This window comes from Ambystoma mexicanum, chromosome 13 (assembly GCF_040938575.1).
Source record: "Ambystoma mexicanum isolate Mex_15411 chromosome 13, UKY_AmexF1_1, whole genome shotgun sequence".
Lineage (NCBI taxonomy): Eukaryota > Metazoa > Chordata > Amphibia > Caudata > Ambystomatidae > Ambystoma > Ambystoma mexicanum.
In genome coordinates, this window is record NC_090938.1 from 76603903 (window position 1) to 76627286 (window position 23384).

The 23384-nt window shown below is 46.2% G+C and overlaps 1 protein-coding gene across 1 annotated transcript; it reads left to right on the plus strand.

Moving 5' to 3' along the window:
* Positions 1-2136: 2136 nt before the first annotated feature.
* Positions 2137-22911, plus strand: LOC138520898 (G-protein coupled receptor 84-like). The gene is made up of 2 exons (XM_069633318.1): positions 2137-3687; positions 20839-22911. The coding sequence occupies exons 1-2, from the start codon at positions 2614-2616 to the stop codon at positions 21004-21006; spliced, it is 1242 nt and encodes a 413-aa protein (XP_069489419.1). The 5' UTR covers positions 2137-2613; the 3' UTR covers positions 21007-22911.
* The last annotated feature ends 473 nt before the right edge of the window (positions 22912-23384 follow it).

Sequence of the window (23384 nt, forward strand, 5' to 3'; positions counted from 1 at the left end):
GGGTCTTCATTGTGTGTTTTGTTTGGGGGTAATGAAAGCCGGTGCTCCACTCGAGTCCCCACTTACTTTCAATTATGTGACCAGTTGTTCTGAGTTGACAGTGTGGCCGGCAAGGAAGGAATAATGGCGAATGTGGTTTCCTGAACCGGAGAGCAGACAAAAGAGGAGAGGCCAGAGAATGAGGGTGCTTGCAGATGCGCCGGTGGCGGTGGGGCGAGGAAGGCTGAGAAAGCGTGCCAGCTGCCAGAAGTGAACACGGGATGATACTGTTGTATGCAGCTTGTGACCCATGCCTTCTGATTGGCTGGCACCTTCCTCCAGGGTGCTAATTAAGGCTGCTGTTTGGCAGGGGGTTGCAGATGTTTTGAATTGTTGGAGTTGCCTTATGGCGTTTATGAAGAACCTGTTGGTAACGTTTCACTTCATGGGCCGAGGAATTGTTGGCTCAAGGAGCCGAGCGGTGTAGTGTTCGAGAGCCTTGTAGATGCCCTGCTTTTGAAGGATGCTTTGGGTAGCTGTTGGCAATGGCTGCAGAGATGAGTTCCCCACGCACCAAGCTGAGGATTTTCTGGGTGGTTGAGTTTGGTCTTCAATCAGATCCTGACGGTGGCTGCAGGGCCTTGTTTGGATTTCCTTTTGCGCTCGCTCTTCTGTCTGCTTTGGCAGTGAGAATTTCAAGGATTGCTTGTGGTGATATCGGAGACTTGGAGCCTTGCGGAATCTGTGTTGATCAGCATTGGCTCTCACAAGTGTCTGTGTGTTTGTGGGCCTGAGTGGGAAGTGAAGGTGGTGGTGGTGGTGTAGGCTGGTTGTGGGTGTTTGCATTGTAGAAGGTGTGTTGGGCCTACATATTTTTGTTTTTGTACTTTTTCGTTTACTTTTTGTACTTGTTTGCACTTTCAGTTAATGGCTTGTTTCTTGGGTCAGATTTGCAAAAAGGTTTGCGCTGAAATGGCTTCTAAGCTGCCCAAGCATCTCAGACTTTGTCCTCCCTTCATGGAATTTAGACATGTTGCCAAACACATATTCAAATCTTTGCAGGTGGTACCCCCTTCTCATTGGATCATTGCTCATTGCAATGCATTTTAAAGGGGTGCGGATATGGTGAGTAGAATTGGGGTTTTATTGGGTACGGGGGGTTATGGTGGGCAAAAGGGAGTATGCCCCCCCCATGGAAAATGCAGAGAGGGTTGGGTGGTGGGGGTTGGTACACTGCAGGTATCTCCATGACTTGCTCCAGTAGAATGGCAAGGGCAGGTTTGAGATCCACGGAATCTCTTGATTTGCTCCGACTCTATTCTTTGTGAATCTGGCCCTTGTCTGCATCTTTTCTGTTAGACGTATTGTTCCACCCTTCTGTCATGTTAAACATACTCTGACATCAGTAAACCATGAAGAAGGCAGATAAAATCTATTTCAAAGTCGCGTACGTTTTTCTCAAGTCATTTGCAAGTTTTTTTTAAAAAAAATGAAACTGCTCCAAGTTGGGAGAAATCACTATCAAGTCGAAATGAAAGCACCAGATTCTGATAAGCTAAAAGCATGGAAGATGCATAACGACTCCTTCAATGGATGCCATGAACGTAGGATGACTCCTATGCTGATTTCCTGCAGGAGGACCTGACTTGATCAGACTCCGTGAAATTGGCAGAAGCTGCCCTCGCAGGGAACCTGCCATCCGTTCGCCCACCCAGGAGCTGCTCATGTGTTTGGAGACATGGGGAGCGCCGGCCCCAGGTGCAATGGAATACACCGGAGTGTAGGGTTAATCTTCCGCCAACCTATGGCCGTTCATTTGTCAATTTCCTGAGCCTTGCTTTGTTAGCCTGGTTGCGCTACCCAGCCGACTTGCCAGAATTGGCTTGTCCCTGTCAGCCGACGAAACTGCTGGCGCCACCAGTAGCGAAGTGGAAATTGGACCAATAATAAAAGGAAATGCTTTTGGGGAGGGGGGGGATGCTGGTTCTTGATTACAAATCGGAAATCAACATCCTGCAAGAGCCACCTGTGTGCATTTTCTTCCACTTCCTTGGTGGAAATGGGATGTGCGAATGGAATTGGAAGTCATTAGCGGCTCATCATGGGGCCTCTTGAACATAGGCCGCCCGTTCAGGACTCTCTCGCCAAACGCTGCTGCTGGGCTTTTGAGAAGCAGTAGTGCTGGAGGATCCTCGGTTAGGAGCAATAGCTCATTCCAATTCTTTTTATTTCTGTGGATGTTTTTTGGGCCCTTTATCGCAGGCGCGACGCGGACGACAAGAGTATCCCTCCGGAGCCAAGGCGAGTGCGCAGACGATGCTCTGCGCACACACACCAGCCCCTTAATCCAAGGAGTGTTGTAACTCGAATGAGCTGCAGGCAGAAGAGTCTTATGTGTCCAGGGAAACTGAAGCCGTGTGCAGCAGGGGTTTCTAAGGAAATGTTGGCGAGCCGGGGGAGAAGAGTGCATCACCTCTCTGCCTTCGGCATCTACTGCTTTATCTGCCTGTTATCGACTTATTGAGCCGGCTGGGTTTTCCCTGCATCTTTGAATTGCTGTGATCTGCCGCCTTCTGCTTCGCGCCACCAACCTTTTAACTTTTCTCTGGGAGCAGAGCGATCCTGGCACGCGCAATGGCTGAAATTGACAGAGGATCTAATGCCACGGGGAAGGTGGCCCTATCGTTCCACACGGTGTCTCTGGCCGCATCCATCTTGGTGCTGGTGTTCACCTTCATAACTGGCATCGTTGGCAACCTGCTGGTCTGCTGGGTCGTCTACCGCATCAAGTCCTTGCAAACTGCCAACAACGCGCTTTTGGTCAACCTGGCCATCATTGACCTCCTGAAGTGCTCTCTGGATATCCCCTTGCTGTTGCTGACCGTCGCAGTCAGCCGGGCTGACTTGGGTGAGACTGTGTGTACTGTCCAGCAGTTTTCATATTCGCTCAGCAGCTGTGTCCAGCTGCTGACACTGGTCATTATCAGTGCCGAGCGGTTCCAGGCTATCGCCTTCCCCTTTGAAATTGAGCAGCGTACAGTGCGCATCAAGCGGTGGATCTTCATGATCTGGGTGGTTGGGTTCCTGGTGCCGATCATGTCCATCACCTTTGCAAAGCACACTCCCATCTACTTGACGTGCCGGCACCAGGCGATAAATGTTCAAGACTACTTTGACCCCTTTGGTGTTTGCATCCTAGTTCCTATTTGGATTGTGAGCCTAGCGCTCATTGTACTGCACTACATGCGGATCTTTTTTGTGGTGAAGCGGCACGCCAACAAAATCTTCGACAGTGGCATCTTGCCTCCGTCTGCCCCAGTTGATCCTGGAAGGCCCTTCCACAAGGCCTTCAGGGCTATCCCGTTGAGCTGTCCATCTCAACCTGAGGCTCCAGGTCCGCACTGCGCGGCAGCCATCGTTGTAGCGGAAATCGAAGAGGAGACGAGTCAAGGAAATCCCTTCTCAGTTTCCATATCCTCACCAAGTATCCCGCCGGAAATGCCGCTTATCCCCAGCCCGCCGGACATCCCCGAAATCATTGGCGCGGTTTGCCTCTTCTCAGTGAAGTCCAGAGAACATGCCAGAAAGAGACTGGAAGAGAAAATTGCAAAAAGATTTGGATATATCTTCGTAACTTTCCTTGCCTTCTGGGTCCCGCTGGTGGTTATTCTTTTCCTGACTTTCCTCCTAAAGAAGGACAGCTTTATGGTAAGGGCCTGCCTGTCTTTTCTGGGGACAGCTTTTAGAATTCCATGCTTTTGGTTTCTTTCCACGTGTGCATTAATCATGAGGGCATTCTTTGTTCTTTGCACTTTTTTTTGCAGTTTCTCTAACTTCATTTGGTGTAGTGAATTGAGCCCCACAGGCAAAAAACAGCTGGTATTACCGGCAATCCCCTCCATGGAGTTCTATGGGGCTCCATGCAATGGGGATTTACCGCCACCTGGTATATCAGGCGGCGGGGATGGTAGGGCAGTTTGGCAGGATACCCTGCGTTTGGCTTTTTACCCACCCACTTTGCCTGCCTCTGGTCATTCTAGTCCCTATGACCATTCTTACCCACCCCTCCCTCCCTCATCACAACCGACACCCCCCCTCCACCCCCCCCAGCCCCCCCAGGATCCCTTTAAAATAGTTCTGTGGCTTTAATGTCTTCACCAAGTGGGAATTTTATCTGCTTGACCACTCTGGTGGCGATTGGTGCAAAAAAGCCTCATCATATAACCTGTGTCCTTGCATCTGTTCCTTCCACTGAATTCCTTTTAATTTGCAAAGACAGCAGTTTTGGCACTGGTATAAGTATTAGTGTATCGATATTGCATGGGCCTTTGTCAGTCACGCCTTAATATGCCAAGGTAAGATAACTTGCTAACTGTTACGGGTGGGGAGTACCACCACGGCATTGTCTGAAAAATTACTGTCACGCCTACTCAAAAGCCGAAACTATTGACTTTGCCATTTTTTTTTTAAATTAATAAGTGCTGTGCAGCGTGTACAGGCATAGTGTTCGCAAATCAATACCCCACCACCGATCGAACCCTCACCTTTGCGGTCTGCTGGGCTTTTGGGACACAAATACAGTTGTGCCAGGAATAAATACATTATAATATAAACCGATTGTTTTCAACTGTTTAAAAAAAGTTCAAGGTTTTGGGGCGCGTGTCTTATTTTGGAGTTAACAAAAGGCTTGTATTTTTTGTTTTTGTGTTTCTAAAATGGGTGGCGTGGCAATATATATATATTTATACTAAAAGCACAGCAATGCCACCGGCCACACCCGCAGCAGAAGGCTCCAAATTAAGAAGGGAGCATAAGTGGAGAAGGTGATGGAGCAACATTACATTGGGATAGAATGTGCCGCTATTATAGTGCTTAGAAGCGGGAAGAATCCGGCACTTCATGCACAACTTACCTCATGCAATAATGGAACCAAACACTCTGTGCCAGAACCCTTATGGACTTGAGCAGAAACTCGGCACATCCGTTTTTCCTCTTATAAGAAGGGACGTGGGCAGAAGGCTTATTTTGCAAGTTGCCTCCTGGTTTGTCCGCGGTGTGGAACGCCTTTACCTGGCCGTGCTGGAGTTTGAACCCTTGGTTGTCCGGATGCGCACCCCAAGTTGCGACAGTCGTGACTCCCAGTCAGTTTTCCTACCAGTACTGAGGCAACGTTTGGCCAACGGTGTGAGACCCGGTCAGCCGCTGACTGCCTGCCAGGAGGGTGAGACTCGAGAGTCGGTGTTCAAGCTCACTTTCCCTAGGTTTGATGCCAGCCGGTTTGCTCCACTCACTGAGCTAACGTTGACTTTTTGTGTTGCCTGCCCATGTGGATTTGATGTCGGGGCGTTACGGCACATTTGTAATAATTTTAGAAGTATGCCGGGTGCCCACTTTCCCCACCTTAATCCGGGACGGAAGGAACATGCTTTACCTAAAACGTGGCCTGCAACCTACGGCTCTCCAGATGTTTTGAACTTCCACTCCCATGATCCCACCCCATTGAATTTGCTGGTTTGAGATGATGGGAGTTGTAGTCCAAAACATCTGTAGCGACAACGGTTACAGTGCTCTGACCTAAAAGGATAACGTGCTTAAAAAACATTTATAGATCGACCTGGAGCCTAACATTCCCTTTAAACTTGCTTGTAGGCAGCACCCCCCCCCACCCCCAAATATAATTTCTGGGGTTATGGTCCACGCTAGTATGTTGCTTAGAAGGGCCGCTGTGGCAAAAGCAACCAGGCACTGGCAAAACTAAAAGTTCTGGCTTTTGTGTAGGCATTGAATAGTTATTTCCCATTTGGGTAGTGGCTATGCTAACAGTGCCTGTCGAATACAAAGCTGACACTTTTGGCTTTGTCAGTGTTAATTGTTACCAGGACTTCTGTGCAGGTATTGGAAAGAAATCAAGGGGCTGAAAGCACTTGGTTGACCTTTTTATTACACCAGCAGCAAATGTACAGCTGTAATTAAGCCATTCCCTCTCGGCAACCTGCTTAGGAATTAATTCTGGCAGACCAACGTTTGATGTTACTGCTTGATAGAACTTGCTCAGAGAAATCCCAGGAGCATTTTGGGCGGGGAGGGGCCGGTAGTGTGTGGCGATGCTCATCGGTAATTAATATATCTATATATATATATTTTCAACACAACCACGTCAGAGGTGTAGGATATGACTTAATAAGCATGTCGCTTAAACGTCTCAGGACACTGGTGATTCTCTTTTTTTTTTTTTTTTGAAATTTTTATTTTAATTTTCAAAATTACAATAAGATGAACAAAAACATATTAGATGATTACAACAAAAAACACATATTCTCTAACCTACATACTCAACTATATACAAACCCCCCAGAGTCAAATCAGATCTAAAATCAGGCCTAATACAATAAAAGAAATTTACTCCATATCTTATTGAACAATGCACTCTTTTTCTCCCTCAGGTACAAAACCCTTTCGATATCAGCCAAAATATGCATCTCAGCAATCCACATTTCAATTGTAACAGGAGTAGATGTTTTCCAGTTTCTCAATATCAATTTCTTTCCCACCATTGCTCCCCGAAAGATCCACTTTCTCTGGGAGGTACTCAAATCTTCCAGCACATCAGTGCTGCCCAGCACAATGGTCTTAAAATCCAAGTGGATTCTCTCTTCGAGAACTCTCTCACAAATCTGATCAAATTCGAACCACATACCCCTCACTCTTGGACATTCCCACAACATATGTTCAAAGGTGCCCCTCTCCTGAACACACGCCCAACAGTCAGAGTTATCACTCATTCCTCTTTCCATCAAACGCTCCGGTGTCCAATAAGTTCTATGCAGAATCTTAATCTGCCGCGATCTTTCAACCAGACTCAAAGAACACAGTTTCACATTCTCACAGATTCGAGACCAATGCTCTTCCGCAATGTCCTCACCAATCCTTTGGTTCCAATCCAGTCTCACAGCATCATTTATCTTGTAGTTGGACACAATTTGTTTATAAACATAGCTGACCAAGCCACAACCACTCACCCCAGGTATCCAACCAAGCAAATCCAAATTGACTCCTTTCTCCATATTTACGTCACCTACTGCTCTCCGGATCTTCCGATAGTCCGCCATACAAAAGGTAGGGATATCAAACTTCAACTTGACTTCTCTGGCAGTCATCCAAGTCATACCATTGAAAAGGTCCCCAATCCACTGAACCCCAGCAAGGAACCATTCATGCCAGAACATAACTTTCCCTTCATATGTAACACTCGGATTCAGCCAAAGTGAAGCATTCGGGTCTCTCAATGCATCGAAACCCAAACACTCATTCAAAGTCAACCACGAAGTCCGTAGACTCTTAGTCAACGGATTCTCCAACCTCCGTCTGCATGGCTGACTCGTTAATAAAGCCCGGGGTGACAACGGACTCACATGACTAGATTCCACACCAAACCAATCCGTACCATCTGATTTAATACATGCAAATAAGGTACGGGCCATGAAGGCCAGATGATATGCCCTGAAGTCTGGCACCCCTAGCCCGCCTTTCGACAAGGGCAATTGCAGTTTACTTATCCTCAAGCGCGGAGGTTTATGATCCCACAAGAAACCCTGCATAAGCCTATCCAGTTCCCGCCAATACCTTTTCTCAATTTCCAACGGAACCATACTTAAAACATAGTTCACTCTGGGGGTTGACACCATCTTTAAAGCATTCACCTTCCCCCAAAGGGAAAGTTGAAGCAAGGACCATCTATCCAGATCTGATTTGAAAGCAGCACAGACCACATTCATATTCACTCTCACAAAATCTGCAATTGTTGGCAAAATCCAAACACCCAGGTACATTAACCTCTCAGCACACCACTTGAAGCCCAACCCAGTAACCAATTGTTTGTCACATAGTGGGACAAGGGGTAGAACTTCCGATTTCGCCCAATTAATCTTGTACCCAGAGCACCGATGAAAGACCTCCAGAATATTCATAAGCACAGGCAACGATTCAGCAAGATTCCTAAGGACCAACAGCAAGTCATCAGCATATAGCCAAGCTTTTTGTTTCAAACCCCAACCATCAATACCCTGCAGGCCATCCTCAGTTCTCAGCTTAATGGCTAAAGGTTCAACACTGAGTACAAACAAAAGAGGAGACAACGGGCATCCTTGTCTCGTTCCACGTTCCAAATCAAAAAATTGGGACCTCCAACCATTAGTTTTGACATCCGCCGTGGGCTTGGTATATAGTAGTCTGACAAGAACAAAAATGATGACCAAAACCCATTTTTTCCAAAACACTAAACATAAATTGCCAATTGACCCTATCGAATGCTTTTTCGGCATCCAATGAGAGAACCGCCGAGTCTTCTGAAAGTTCTGACGCTCTAGCGATGGTACACAGTAAAGTCCTCATATTGCTGGACGTCGTCCTACCCTTAATAAAACCCGACTGATTCTGATCTATCAGTTTCGGTAGAAGATTTTCCAGCCTTAATGCCAGAACCTTGGCTAGGATTTTGTTGTCCACATTAATTAAACTTATAGGTCTGTAACTGGACGCCAAAGTTTCGTCTTTGCCCTTCTTTAGAAAGACCGAAATCGTTGCATGTCTAGTCGTATCTGGAAGCAGTCCCCGAGCCTTAGAAGTCACATACATATCCTTTAACAATTCCAATGCAGAATTAGGCAACCATCTATAAAACTCCACCGGCAGTCCATCAGGGCCCGGAGACCTGCCTACATTTAACTTAGAAATTGCATTCCTGACCTCATCCACAGTTACCGGTTCTTCCAACAAAGTTGACTCCTCTACAGAAATTTCTGGGACTGGGATTGCCCCCAAAAAATCTACATTGGTTGCATCAGTGTATGTCTTATTTCTATACAAATTCTTATAAAACTTCATGAACACCTCATTTATTCTCAACGGATCAAATGTAGTCATTCCACCAGAGTCCGTAATCGATGTGATTGAGCGCTCCGACTCTCTCAACCTCATTCTGTAAGCTAGCCAACGATCACACCTCTCACCCCGTTCAAAATAAGTGCACTTTTGTTGAAAATACCTTTTCTCCACTCTGTCAGAAATCAACACAGTCAATTCCCTTTTCAAACGATTCAACTCCGGAAGTAAAAACAACTGTGAAGGATCCACCATCAATTTCCGTGATAAATCATTTATTTTATTCTCTAATTCCAACTGCGAATTGTCCCATTTCTTTTTCAAGCCTCTCGCCAAATTAATAAACATACCCCGTACAGTACATTTGAAGGCCTCCCAAACTGTGCCCAGCTCCACCTCACCATTACAATTTTCCTCCACAAAATAATCTATTTCTGTTGAAAGTTTGGCCATCTCATCAACATTATCCAACAACATAGGATTCAGTCTCCACGTAAATTGTCTGTCCATTGGTAAATCCCATCTCAAATCAAGAACCACATGTGCGTGATCCGTCAACACAATATTACCAATACTACTCGCCTTATAACTCTGTAACATACCTCCTGACATCAAAACCATGTCAATCCTTGAATAAGTCGCATGCGCTCCTGAATAGAAACTGTATTCCCTTACCAACGGATTGTTCATCCTCCAGCTGTCCTTCAGATCATGCTCCACCATTAAATCCAATAGTGCCTTAGTTAGTACATCAGTTCTCCTGCAGAATCTGTTATTGCTCCTGTCCAAGGTATAGTCAATAACCGTATTGAAATCTCCGCCCAAGATTACGTTACTAGTCCCTAGATCCTGAACTGTTTGTGCAACCTCCCTGAAGAAAGAACCATCATCCACGGTTGGCGCATAAATGTTGCAGAATGAAACCACCTTGCCCTGAATGTTCGTCAGAATGGCAATCATCCTACCACCCTTGTCACCTATTACTCTTAGTACCTTAATCGGGGCATTTTTCCTTATCAAAATCACCACACCCCTGGACCTTGAATCAAAAGAAGAACCGTATACTCTCCCTACCCAGCCCTTCCTCAAACCATCCAAATCTTCCTTAAGAAGGTGAGTCTCCTGAAGTAAATAAATGTCCCCATTCAAATCATTCAAATAGGACATCACTTTCCGTTTCTTCTGCACATTATTCAGTCCGTTCACATTCCATGAAATAACTCTTAATTGATCCCCCATCCTCCAGACCAGAAAATCCACCCCCACACTATCCAATCTAGACAACAGGTCCTGATTTATGATATTGACCCTGAACCCCAACCCAACCCCCCAAAGACAGATGCAAAACACCAAGAACAGCAAACCAGAAAAAACTCCTATACTCATTCCAAGTAGTCCAACATCCTGGACACCTCTCCAAATAACTTGAACTCCCATTAAGCCACCCCATTCCATAATAGCCCGACAGCTCCATTTAAACATCCCCCCCAGCAGCCCCCCACGGGCACCACAAACCTCGCATCTCCTGCCATTTGTTCAGTGAAGGCCATGACATGATGTCCCCCTGTAAAGCACAGAGGACCATCTAGGGAAGAAGTAGAGTCAAGGAAGCTGCCCAGGAGAAAATGCAATGTCCCCAATAACATCGCACCCTAATAGGGCAGTCCCTGAGCCCATCGTAGTACAGTCAAAACGCCTAACACAGCCCACTCCGCCACACCACACGTGCAAATCCCCAAATGTGTACTTCTATGTCGAGATCCTGCAGAGATATCTAAATGCACACAACCCCACCTGCACGAGCATCCAGCCTGCATATAACTTGCCATTCCTGAAAACAGCACATCAAATCCAACTGTAAAACACGATAGAAAGGTGAAGCATTAGACTCCAAGTAACATTGAAGCAGGATCACAGTATTACATTGAATTGAAAAACCTTTGTATAATCCTTTTTTCTTTCATGTACCAGCTGTAGTAGTTTGTGATTATAACATGTAAAACCGTCTAGTGGTTAGTGGCTACATGGCAAATAATGGGTCTTTAAAACATATCGAGTACATATATGTCATCTCACAACCCATTATGCGTTAGTGAACATGCAGCAAGGAAGAAAGCTGCAGATCGCAGCAGTGTAAAATCATCTCATGAAACACTGCACATTTTAATCCTGCCAAAACATGAGGAAAGTTCAGTTCTCCAAGCATACTGAGCGCATATATTTGACCTTTGGGAGAGGACTGAACAACAACACATGTAATACCTGCAAAGAAATGACAGGCTGACATCCACTAGCACACACTGCCTGGCACTACAAAAGAAAGCCAGGCAGTGAACAACCAATAGTGCAATTGCAAAAGAAAGGTCATGATGTCCAAAGTGTTCTACACGGAAGAGGCCAGTGTCGTGTGTGCAGAAATGTTACTGTTAAAAAGGGCACTCTAGTCCATCAGCTGTGCTCAGGAAAATGAGCGTTCTTTAGAGGCAGTCAATCAGCTGCTGGACCCAGGCTCCCCTTCAGAATGTTATATGAGGCACTTTGATGCACCATAAAAGCGTAAAAGCAATTACTTTTAATGGCACCAGTGTAAACAGGCAGTGTCACAAGAATAGAAGCGTACGGGATCAAAGGGACTAGCCCCGCAGTCTCCCGCCGCCAGTTGATTAATTCCTTGGGCGTCCCACGGGTGTTTTCACAAAGTAGAGGTCAGGTAAAGCAAAGAAAAGTTAGCAATCCTCCTCTCTTAACCCATATTAGCATTGTACAAACAAAAGAGCATGAAATCGGGTAGTTGCGATGCGAAAACGGTGCCAGCAAGTATGAAACGGCTGCAGAGGAGGAGCAGTTTGAATGCAATCCCCATGGAAGTTGGGGAAAAAGCAACCCGCCGGCTACACATGTGGCGAGCACCCATATAATAGGGACAGAGCAGAGATCGGGGCACTATCTCACCTGCCATACCGAGTGCAACTCCCAACTCCGTATCAATGATACGTGACCAACTCCACTCCCCAATGATCCTGCCACAGGTCAGCTGACTGGAGCACATGACCGAGCAGGCAATGCATGGTCCTCTCTTCTAACCCCTCCGGACATCACAACCTGGCCAGAACATGACGGCAAGAACGCTGAGAGCGGCAAGAATGCATCAATCGAAAAAACGTTTAACTGAAATATCGAGCCGGCGCCATTTCTTCACAATGTTATTCAATGCCAAAAGTAAAAATTGAAATAATAATAATAAAAAAAAAAGGTTACGTTCAAACCAATACACCTACATTTGGTAAAAATAACATCTGTGAAAATTAATTTTCCATCAATCCAGTCTCCCGAGCCTTTAACCATTTAAGAGCCTCATTAGGATCTCTAGTGATTTTCTCCCCCTCAGGAAACATCAAAGTTAGCCAGTTAGCCCTGTTGAGAAAGGCTTTCACCCCCAAAGACCTTGCCAGGTCCTTGGGCTCTTTAAAGGATTTTCTAATCTCCACAACCTCCTTTGGGTAATCTGGGTAAATAAAAATCCGCTTCTTCTTATAGTAAATATTTTCAAGCTGTCTTGCTACTTTCAAAACTTCTTCCTTGATCCTGGTGCACACGAAGGAAATTAGGACTTGCCTGGCTTTACCCTGAAGGCCCATTTTCTTGCCAATCCTGAATGCATTATCAATGTCCATAAGTGTTATCTGTCCATATTTGATTGAACTCTTCAAAACCTCCAGCACTTTTAAGGCCAAGTCCTCATTTTCTTCTTCCTCCAGTCCAATGATCCTTATGTGACACTGGTGATTCTCTGAGACCAAAGGGCTCGCATGAGATTAGAGCAACGTGGCTCCAATGGTGCACACGCTAGTTTCGACCATGGCCTGTTTAATCTCGCCTTCCTCGGGGCCTCCCTGCACTCCTACAATAAACAAAACACAAATAACTACACTGAATACCCATGACCCTGCGGCACTCCACACAAACACAAATAACACAAAAAAGACACTTTACCTGTCATCCAGGAGACGTCCCCGTCAAAGAATAAAAGACTGTCGTCAAGTTTGTAGCGCCTAGAGAACATTATTCTGAAAATGGAAGAACAGCCTCTAATAAGGATTACGAATGTTCCATATTTCTAATTGCATTGTTGGTTGCGCCCCCAGTCTAGTGTGTAAAGGGGAGGGACTCCAATTAGTTTAAACAGACGCACCAGTGCAAGTCTCAAAGACCAGTAAGAGGGGCTACTCACTCCAGTAACCACATACTGTATTGTAGTAGTCATTTATATAGTGCCTTTTCCCATTTGTATGGCCTCAAAGCACTTTGTAATAGGAACGCCCTTGGGCGCCGAAGTCCAGGCATGGGAAAGTCCTGAGAGGAGGCTTAGGATGCGTGTGTGCATTTAGCCAGGATTATGATTTACAAGGGCGGGCGGGCTAGACTCCAGTAAGCAACCCAAGAGGCTGAGCATGTGGACGGGCGCGGAGGAAGGTCATAGGTTGTCGCTGTATTCTAATGGCAGAGGTGTTGAGTTAAGTCTGGTGTTCTAGTGTGAAGCGGTTATGTGACTAGTTAGACCTAATTTATCATAGTTGTAGCTGTATTCTAAAGTGTGTGGATGGATAGCTATGCCTGCGGCAGATGTCCACCGAAGTGGTGCGTTTATACCCACCTTAAGCTCCGATGGAGCTGATCTTTCATGTTGCTGTGTCATCCGATTCAAGGGCTGGCGAAAGGAGTCTACTAGTGGCGATATCAATGATCACCTGCATACAACCACTGTGCGTTACAATTATGAGTGCAATGGAGCGTCACCAACATGCATCTTCGAGCTCCATGGGTTGGCTAAACATTATAAGGCACAGATGCTTGAAGTGTGACACGTGTTAACCTGCATTTGTTTTCTTCTGGTTGAAATGACCCGTTACCAGCAAATCTAGGTACAACTCCACGACTGCCCTTATAAGTGGGATGGCAACAAGAAACGGGGAGCTCCAGTACCATGTCCCGGAGCTGTGGCACGGTAGCCCGATGGGTCTTTACGCACAGCAGGGGTAGCCGTCATACATCTTCTTGATGCAATTAGCAGTCTGTCCTCAAAGGGATGCATGCACAATGGGCTGGATCTCCCTCTCTCTTCAGAGTGCTGGGGGTATCCTCATATTTGGGTGAAGGGACGGGCTACTGAAAGTGATGCATCGTTCCTACACCTCCTATAATGCTTTCAGTGTGTCACATTTCCTGCCCCCTGTGTCCTTCCAAGTGCACTAACCTTTACTGCCCCCCCAAAATTACATTTAAATGCGTCATGTTTGCTACCGCCAGAATCCTAGGTGCAGTGTATTTCTCACTTCCAAAAATCCGTTTAAGTATGTCATGATTCCTGCCACCCAAATCTTTTAAGTGTGTCCCCATTCATACCCTCAAAGATCTTCTAAGTGCGTCACATTTCCTACCCCAGAATCCAACCAGGCGCACTACATTTCCTACCCCAAGCAATCCAGCGAAGGACACTGGGGGGCTCATGTGTGATATTGTGCAAGGAGTGAGTTGAATGGGTTTCAGGGTGATCCGGGACCTGATATGTTGCAGATACCATTTGGGGGAGGGGGGAGGGGTGGGTTTGCTGGGGAACCATGTGGCGAATTGGAAAGGTCCACTCAGCCCTCACACTTCTACTCAGCAAAACTATGCAATCACAAAGGTAAAACGGGGACAATTGAGAGATATACCTCCAACTTTTTTTGGTTATGTGGGCCGAGGGAACGCTATGCTCTCAAGAGAGGTGTGAACGCCAACCAATAGTGACCCCAACAATACAGTATCACAGTCCAAAATTAAGGGAATGTCCAATCAAGGTTCTATTATAAAAAAACTCTCTGCAGGTCAAACGTTTTTCCATCTGAAACGGCCTCCATGCTCCCCTCCGACTTGAGCCGGATCTTCTTAAATTCCGGAAACTTCTCAATTTTATTTTTCTCCTCTTCCTTCCCTCTACCATGATAACTTTCCCTCTGCGACTGGGGCCTGGTCCCTTCAGAGACCTACAGGGGCCAGACCACCCCCCCCTACTAGTCCCCACCCTCATCCCGTGCCATCCCTTTCCCTCGGGTTCCCTTCCCCGGACTAGCCCTAACCTGGTTCACCCTGTCCACCGCACTCATCCTCCCTTTCCCCGCCACTTGCCATTTTCACCCCCCCCCCCGCACTTTCTCTCCCCCTCCCTTTGGCCACCCCAATCCGGCACTTATCCCTCTATAAACCCCTCCCCCCTGCACTATCCACTTTGTCTTGCACTTGCACAGTGGGATTGTCACAAGGCCAATATTACTGTTTTTCTTTCCACTTTCCACCTCCTCCCCCACCCCCCCACCCTCCCACAGCGTGTCTTGTGATGCCTGGAAACACTTGTGTATAAGAATCATACAAACGTCCAATAAAATAAAAATAAATTAACACTTTAAATGTACACACCATCTGCAAGTAGAACGAAAAGAGATTACTACGCAAAAACTCACTCCAAAGGAAGAACATAGAAGCTGCAACAGACTGCAGAAAATAGCTTTCCGAGTGTGGTTCCATGGGTGGTAGGTAAGCTACTGCCATAGAAAGGATATACTTTAGAGAAAGGAGTGATTGTGAAGTGGACTGAAGGGGCAGTTCAGTGGCCACAGTACCTGGATTCAGTTCTTGGTGGGCTGATTCAGTCAGACCAGGGGTCAAACGTTGATGTGAGCTGATCAGGCTCAGTTCGGGCACATAGGATCGTGGAGGCCCCGACAGCAAGTAGGCGTAGAGTATGGGGCAATTGCGGGTGCGCTGTGCGTTAGAACCGCAACTCTTCAAAGATGAAGGTTGGGGTGGTCCCAGGTATGCTTCGCAGTTGGCTAGCGCGAGTCCGGCTTTAGCTACTGGGAGGGGTTGATGAGTGACACTCCAGCAGTTCGAATTGGCAGGCGATGGTCGTTTATGTGATGATCTTGGGTCCATTTGTGTGTGATCGATGAGGTGGTAGTTCACAGGCTAGCTGGGCTGAGCTGTGGTTGTAACCCCTGGTTAGACCCAGCGAGTGACTCTCAAGACATTTGATTCAGGTCCCGGCGTTGAGCAGTCACTTTGGGCCTTCCATGTGACAAGCTTTGGCTTGTACACGAGGCTATGTCGAGCTAGTGGAAGGTGCAGGCAAATGTTCGATTGGTGGAGGAGCACAGCAGCCAGCGCCAGTGACTTCTCTCTTGTTCAAAGTGCGGTGAGAACGGAGCTACCAGTTTGGTGTGGTGAACAAGGAGCGTCGGCTGGCCTTGTCCTCCAGTTGTTGTGAGGCCCTTTCAGGGGGACTCGAGAATAGGTCAAATCCTGTTCAGGGTCTGCTATTCAAGTTTAAGAGATTCAAGTTTATAGTGGTAGGTCCTGATCCACAGCAGAGGTTACTCCTGATGTTCCCTCAGAGTAGGAGACTGATCTTGCTTCTGCCTTGGATAATTCCTTCTTCACCTCAAGCTGAGGGCTTTGAAGGGTACAAATCTCCCAAACAAAGTCCAGTGAGATCTTCAGAACTAATCCGTGGCTTTAAAGGATCTGAGAGTAATCTGCTGAAGCGGGGAGAGTCCCCTTCTTTAACAAAAAAAGTCTGCAGCTGATTGTCTAAAGCAGGCATGCTTTATCTGAACAATACCTGCTCCTGGCCGAGTGGATTTAGCCCAGTTGATATCACACCCAAAGTGCGTTGCTTCAGAGAATGTGGAGGGGACAGGAAAAGGAAAGAGAGACAGCGAGAAACAAGATGGTGGAAGTCTTCTTCCAGTGACCAGAGCCGCCCTGCCTATGCTACTCTGCCCCCTTCCCGCCTTACAACAAGGGCCTTTAGACATGCAGGTGCCTTGTGTGAGGCAACTCCTTCTGAATGGGTGTGCCCCTTTGATACCTCGGCCCTGGATAGCTGCTTTCTGTGCAGCTGTCTCTGGAGGAGGGTGTTACTGGCCCTCGCTAAGAGAGTCTGGGTTATCTATGTTTCTGTTCTGCCGTTTGGCAGTATCACCCGTCCGACCCAAACATGCATTCCCTCCCACAGCAGAGCTGACACATGTGTGATATGAATTTGGTTGCGTGGGCCATGATCATACGTAGTGCCATGCACTATGCCTAAATTCGAGCATAGCCTCGTTTTAGAGATTACCCTGCCGCCAGCATGTGGTATTTGTGATGAATGTCGTTTTGGTACCGGGGGCATATCTTAAATGCTGCCCCTGTGCTGCAGTGACTGGGCTGTCGCTGCAGCGGTGGTGTGGGCATCTTGTGACCTTTGAACCTACTCTGTACCACGAGCAGAGCTGGTGCTGCGCATCGTGCTTCTGATGTAGCAGGGCACGAGAAAACTATGCTTTTGGCATTGAATTGGTGACGGGGGGGGGCTCTGGTTAGCAGATACCCTTTGGAGAAGAAATCACCTGCATCATTTTATATATTTATAAAAATGGAACAAGCCAGAGCTTTGCACCCTTGCCAGGTGGCAATTCCTCAGACATTGTTTGATGGCTGTAAGTGTGCTGAACTTTGCAGGGGATGTGCAGCTTTGTTGGGGGGGGGGGCTATGTGATGGCAGATTAGGTGTCCATCTGCTACGTTTGTGCGTCCCTGTCCGGTGTGTGGGGGCTGAGGGGTGGATCTGTTGTGTTCTCTGATGCTTGTTAATGCTATGGGCACAATTGCCATTGTTAGATATAACCCCTTAAGAGCTTATATCTTTTTTATTGTGTGCTCTGACCTAAACCAATATATTCCAAGGAATCGATTCTGTCTGTCTCCAAAATATTTTGTTCACATTGTTCAGTTCGGTAATGTTGCACGATCTTTTGTATAGTTTAAGTCCACAGTTTACCTAAATATGGGTCCCTTGGTGTGGAAGTCTCGCTGCTGTGGGTGACCAGTTAAGGTTAATAACTTTATAGCAGAGTAGGGTGTTCCCCGTTTGCAGGGAGGGGGTTGCAGAGTGTCATGGGAGTGCGTCATTCACGTATAGGCCGATTGGGTGAAGCCTTGTGCCCGTATGTGCATCCCATCGAAAAGAGGAGTTAGAGTCAAAAGCTACCCTGGTCATTAGCGCAAGAGGCGGTCACCTTTGTGTTAGCAATGAAGCTCATAAGAATCACCAGGAACAGAATATCTTAAAACAAAGTTTAATTTAACAATAGACACATATTTACACAAATAGACACGTGCTTCATGTGGCACGTGGGATATACATAACCCGAAACTGTATAATATGCATAAAAGTGTGTTAGTAGGTAGAACAACTGACTGTTATTTCATGTATTGCTAAATCAAGTAGCAATACGCAAACATTGTCGACACTCTGGGTGTTGTTGGTGTTTCTGGTTCGGTGAGAAGTGGATCTAGGAGAGAGGCTACATAGATGGAACAGCACTGCTATAGGCACCAAACTGTCTTCAGGACATTGATTCTGGTAAAGACGGTGTTGCATAAGGATTAACGCGCACCTAAAAAGTTGTAAATTACAATTAGTTTAAAAAGTGATCAGGGATTGGTCAAAAATGAGAGAGTACTGCAAAAAGGTGGACTTACCTAAATGACTGTGAATGCGCCGTAGTGAGAAAATAGTTGGATGACCGACTGTCGGTGGTACAGAGGGCTTGTTTTCAGTCTGAAGCGTCAGACTCTGGTACCCAAAAAATAAAGATATCCGTTGGATGATAGTGGATTTGAGGATAATCAGGAGGCTTGGTCAACTAGTAGTGATAACCGAGTTAATAGTGTATTTATTACCTGGAGGTAGATGATCGTTAATGGGACCTGCTTGCAAGGATATGATTGACTTCAGAAGGCTTGCAAAGGCCTGTTGGAGTGGGAACGAAAAAACTAGGGTTACTTCAAAAGGCTGGAAAGATCCTTTAATGCATCTAATGGTCTAAGTTGGTGAAAGCATGGAGTGGATGGAGCGGCGTGCTCTAAAAGAGGAGCAACTTAATAAAACATGAGTGGTAGCGTTTACATTGTGCCATTGATGCTGGCGAACCTGCGTGCGCGCTCTTAATGAGAGAGAGCAGTGCTGTAAGCGATTGGGCTGTGCCGCACGCTAGTAGAGCTTTTTTTGTAAACTTTGCAAACCGCGACGATTAAGTGAGGAAAGGAGGCGAAGATCTATTATGCGTGCCTGGATAGGGGTGCTCATTACAGTGAAAAAATGATTAGAAAAATGAGCTCTGCTGCACGGAGGGTAGAGGCGAAAAAGTGAAGGAATTAAGGGCATGGATCTTTCCTTAGTGCATGCCTGGATAGGAGAGCCAATATCGGTGAAATACCTGGTCGTCCGTTTAGTGAGGAAGGAGCCTCACTGGTTGTCTTACCTATTGCCGGAGCTGGATCACTGCAATAGTGCCGTTTCTCGACTACGCGTACCGGAGGGTTTATATTGAGAAGGAAAACTTGATTACTTCTTGTGTGCGCATTGGCGTGCGGCCGCGCATGCGCGGGACTGTTGAAGGAGTAGTGTGTCTTGCTGATGTGGATGGAATGGTAAAGGGGGCTTTTCTGAATAACATGGCAATTGCATAGGACACAACAGTTGCAAAAGTTGTTTAGTATGCTGCATGATGCAAATAAAACATGCAGAGTAGCAGAAATAATTGGGATTGCTGTTAATTGTATGTAATTAACGTGTCTATGTAGACACATAAGACTATAGCCCGTCTGCAAAAATGATTACATGGTAACAAATTACAGAATTATGCAGTTGCATGCTTCAGTGTTACAAACCATGGTAAGATACAGTCATGAACAGGCTGTTGATCAGTGAATATCTCCAAAGGTTTTTAAAAAAATCTATATTAGCCTCTTGTGGAACAGTGGTATGGCAGGACAATACTGAGTGAAAAAGAGGTTCCACTCAATTGATATGTGGAGGCCTGGTTTCACAGAGTCTAAACGATAGATCCATTTCTGTTCCAATTTGCGTAATGCCAGGTCTCTATTGCCCCCGCGAAATGGGTTTCTGGCTGTTTGTAAGACGGCCCAAAAGATGTCATTATGGCTGTGCTTCTTGGCCTTGAAATGTGCAACTAGAGGTTTGTCCTCTTCTTGGTTCTTTACGCATGATCTGTGCTCGCATATCCGTTGTTTTATCTCTCTTTTACATTTGCCTACATATATTAGGTGGCATGGACATTTTATAATGTAGACTGACCACTTGGTTTTACAGTTGGTGAAGGAATTGAAGGTCCAAGGATTGCCATTCAGATCGATGGTTTTAATATTTCTGGTCAGGGAACAGACGGAGCAGTTACTGCATTTGTAGTGGCCTTTGACAGGTGGAAAGTGCTATAATGTTGTTTGAAGGATGCTTGGAGTGTCAACTTCTTCGTATGTATGTACTAGACGATCCTTAAAATTTCTGCTGCGTTTGAATGCACAAGTCTGTGTAGATTTTGTCCCAATGTTTGAGTACAACTTTTTTGATAGAATTACTCAGAGAGGTGAAGGTCAAGCCGAGTTATCACATGCACAAGCAACCTACGGTTCAACAAACAGATGCTTTCAGTAGATTTGCCATGAGCAACTGATTGCAGAAACAGACATACTTTCACATACTTCTTGTAGCTGTCCAGACTGGTACATATGTCCTGAATTGTAGAGACATTTTTTTCTTAGCACGAGTATTGTGACCAATAAAACTGCAGAGCCCAACTTCCATTATTCGCTCAAAAGGTTTTTTCTTTTCTGAATCACAATAAAACATGTTTCAAATTTAAAATTCTGTATATTCTTATGTTCTCATAATGCTCTTTGCTTTTAGGCATTACCCAGACTTGGGTTTGAAGAAGAAATAGTGTATTGAAAAACCTGACCTGGGACCACGCCCCTCAGCCCGCCCCTTCCTCGGCACGGCTCAGCCTCACCAAGGATGAGAGGGTTCCCCCAGTATGTTTTTCCCATTTCCAGCAGTGTTCATGCTATGTGTTTCCTTTGTCTCGTTTCCTGCAGAATGCGCTGCTCCTGGAGCTTCAGACGTTTGCAGTTGCCCTGACCTGCGTGCCAGCCGCCGTGAATCCCTTCATCTACGCCATTGTGAACCGCCAGTTCAACTCCGAGTTCCAGAAGCTGGCATCTCGTCTAATCAGCCCCTGCAAAGGGAGGCTGCGTGGAACGTGAGGGCCGGCCTGGTGCCAAGGTGGCTCGTTGGAGGCTCTTTAGTAAATCCTGTTCAAAGTAAATCATCGGGAGACATAATTGTCCAGTCAATAACATGAAATGCCTTTATCCAAAAGTTTATCTGAAATCCCTTACCCCAGATGTGGGCCTCGTGACAGTAATGGAAGTGGAACAGGGAGATGATGATTAACATGCGTGTGGTATCCAATTTCTCAAATTACTTTTGTGGATGAGTTTGTAGGTTGGGTACATCCAGGAGCATCCCTCTCCCCAATGGTCTAACAGTCTCGGATAAGCTGAAAAAGTAAGCAAATGTCCCTAGAGACAATCTTGATACTGGTGAACAAAATTGCTAATGGGTAAATCGATACACTGATATGGAAAGTAATTCAAGGATTGGCCAGTGGATTCGGTCCAAAAAATAGTTCTAGCTCTGGCAAGACTAGCAACGCCCTCCCCCCCCCCCCGCCACCAATGGGGTCTCATGGGGCTACAACTACTGATGCCAGAGTTCATTAAGGAATGGATACAAATGTATAGTTTGGGCGGGGAGGCGGGGAGGGTTACTTGTGATGGTCTCAAAGAATTTCATTTGGGCTTTGAAGTGTAGATAATTTATGTAAGGCACATTCTCTCTTAGGCCAACCAGCAGTGACATGATTAAATAGCATGATTATATATCTGATCGATGAAGAGGACACCCAGCCAATCTCAGTTACAGAAACCCTGAGGATGCCTCAACAAGAAAAGGCATGCACCATTGGAAAAACATTAGGCAGCACCGGATTGGTCGGTGAACACTTTCATTGCTTGAAACATGCGTAACAACTTAGCTCCCAACAAGGAAGTCACTGTATAAATCTGATTCAAGTCTGTGCTGGGCAAAAGCTGGCGCCATCTGCCAGGACACACGACTCGGCGCCCGCAGTCCATTTCATGCCACGTACAGGTGTCAGAACTACCCTGGAACTGATTGCAATTGACAATGTCTAGCCAGAAGTAAGAGATATAATGACTTGGGTGATGTTGAGGTCTGCTACTCAGAATGTTCCTGTTCTAGTGACTCTAACGTGCTGCCTGTACGGAACCCGTAGTCGGTTGTTTGTTCTACAGTCGTGCATCTGCTGTCTATGCTGTACCTTTTCTGTAGAAGTGTTTACTGGCCCTGTTTTACTGAAGTGTGTCCACCGCTCCCGCCCTCTAGCAGTGGTCTTTTCTCCATGCGGCCCACACTCCTTTTATGCATCAATGTCTGTAATGTACATGGTCTTTTGTGGAGGCAGGGCTTCTGTACTTCCTCTTGTGCTCTAGTTAGTCCACTGTCTTTGCTCTTTCGTCTCTACCAAGATTCTATAAATGTAACAAGAATCCAAGGAAGTAAGGCAGATTTTGAGACCGTTTCTTGGGCACAATTCATCTATCTTGTCCCCATACTGGGTTAGGTTATTCATGGTCTGTAGACAGTGGTTGTGTGTGGAAGGATTTTCTGATGTACGTAAGGAATCCACGGCCGTAAACAGACGTATAGCGTAGCCAAGTTAGCCAATCATATGCAGTCTAATTCCACCAACACTGTAGAAAGACTGAAGCAGAGCTGACATGACCATAGTAGGAGTTTGAGCTATGGAATGCAACTGTCCTTGTGGGAGTCACATTGGCAACTGTTGTCTTAGAAGACCATTCTCACTGGTAAAAAGAAAGATGGATGGCGGAGGTTTATACAGAAACAAGAGCTGCGACATAGAAGGGTCGAGTCCGATTGCTAGTACCGAACCCAGGACAGAGGAGGAGGAGGAGAAAAGTATGATGTATTGATCACATGTCATAAGTGGGAGAAATTGTCTGTGAAATGAAATCTGCTTTGTGATTATTATATAAGAGGCCAATAAAGAATTCCAAGATAAACCGCTTAAAGCATTAGGTACCATGGTTGATTTGTAAGGAAGATCCAGGCGACTGCACATTTCACTCTGCGGTGACGCTTAATGCATTCTATGTTCTGGAGGTGTGCATTATTGTATAAATATATCATGGTATTCACAGGAGACCAATGGCGTGAAAGAGATAAACCAATCGAAGAGAAAAAAGACTCATGCTACTACTACGAGTTTTAAAGTCTCCTCAACAGGAGAGCACCGTCATGGTCGTGTGATTCACCGACGACCCTAAGCCCGGTGCTCAGTATAGACCGGGTGGCGTTATTCTTCAGCGGGGCGCTTCCGGATAATGTGTGGTGCCATACTCTAACCATGACAAAGCCCCCACCCTCCAGATTGCAATAGTGTGAGAGGCCCGTTAATTATCCCTACATAGGTGCAAGAGAATGACACCTCCTCCCTCCCCCACCGGGCCCAAAAATGAAAAATTGTTCCACAGTC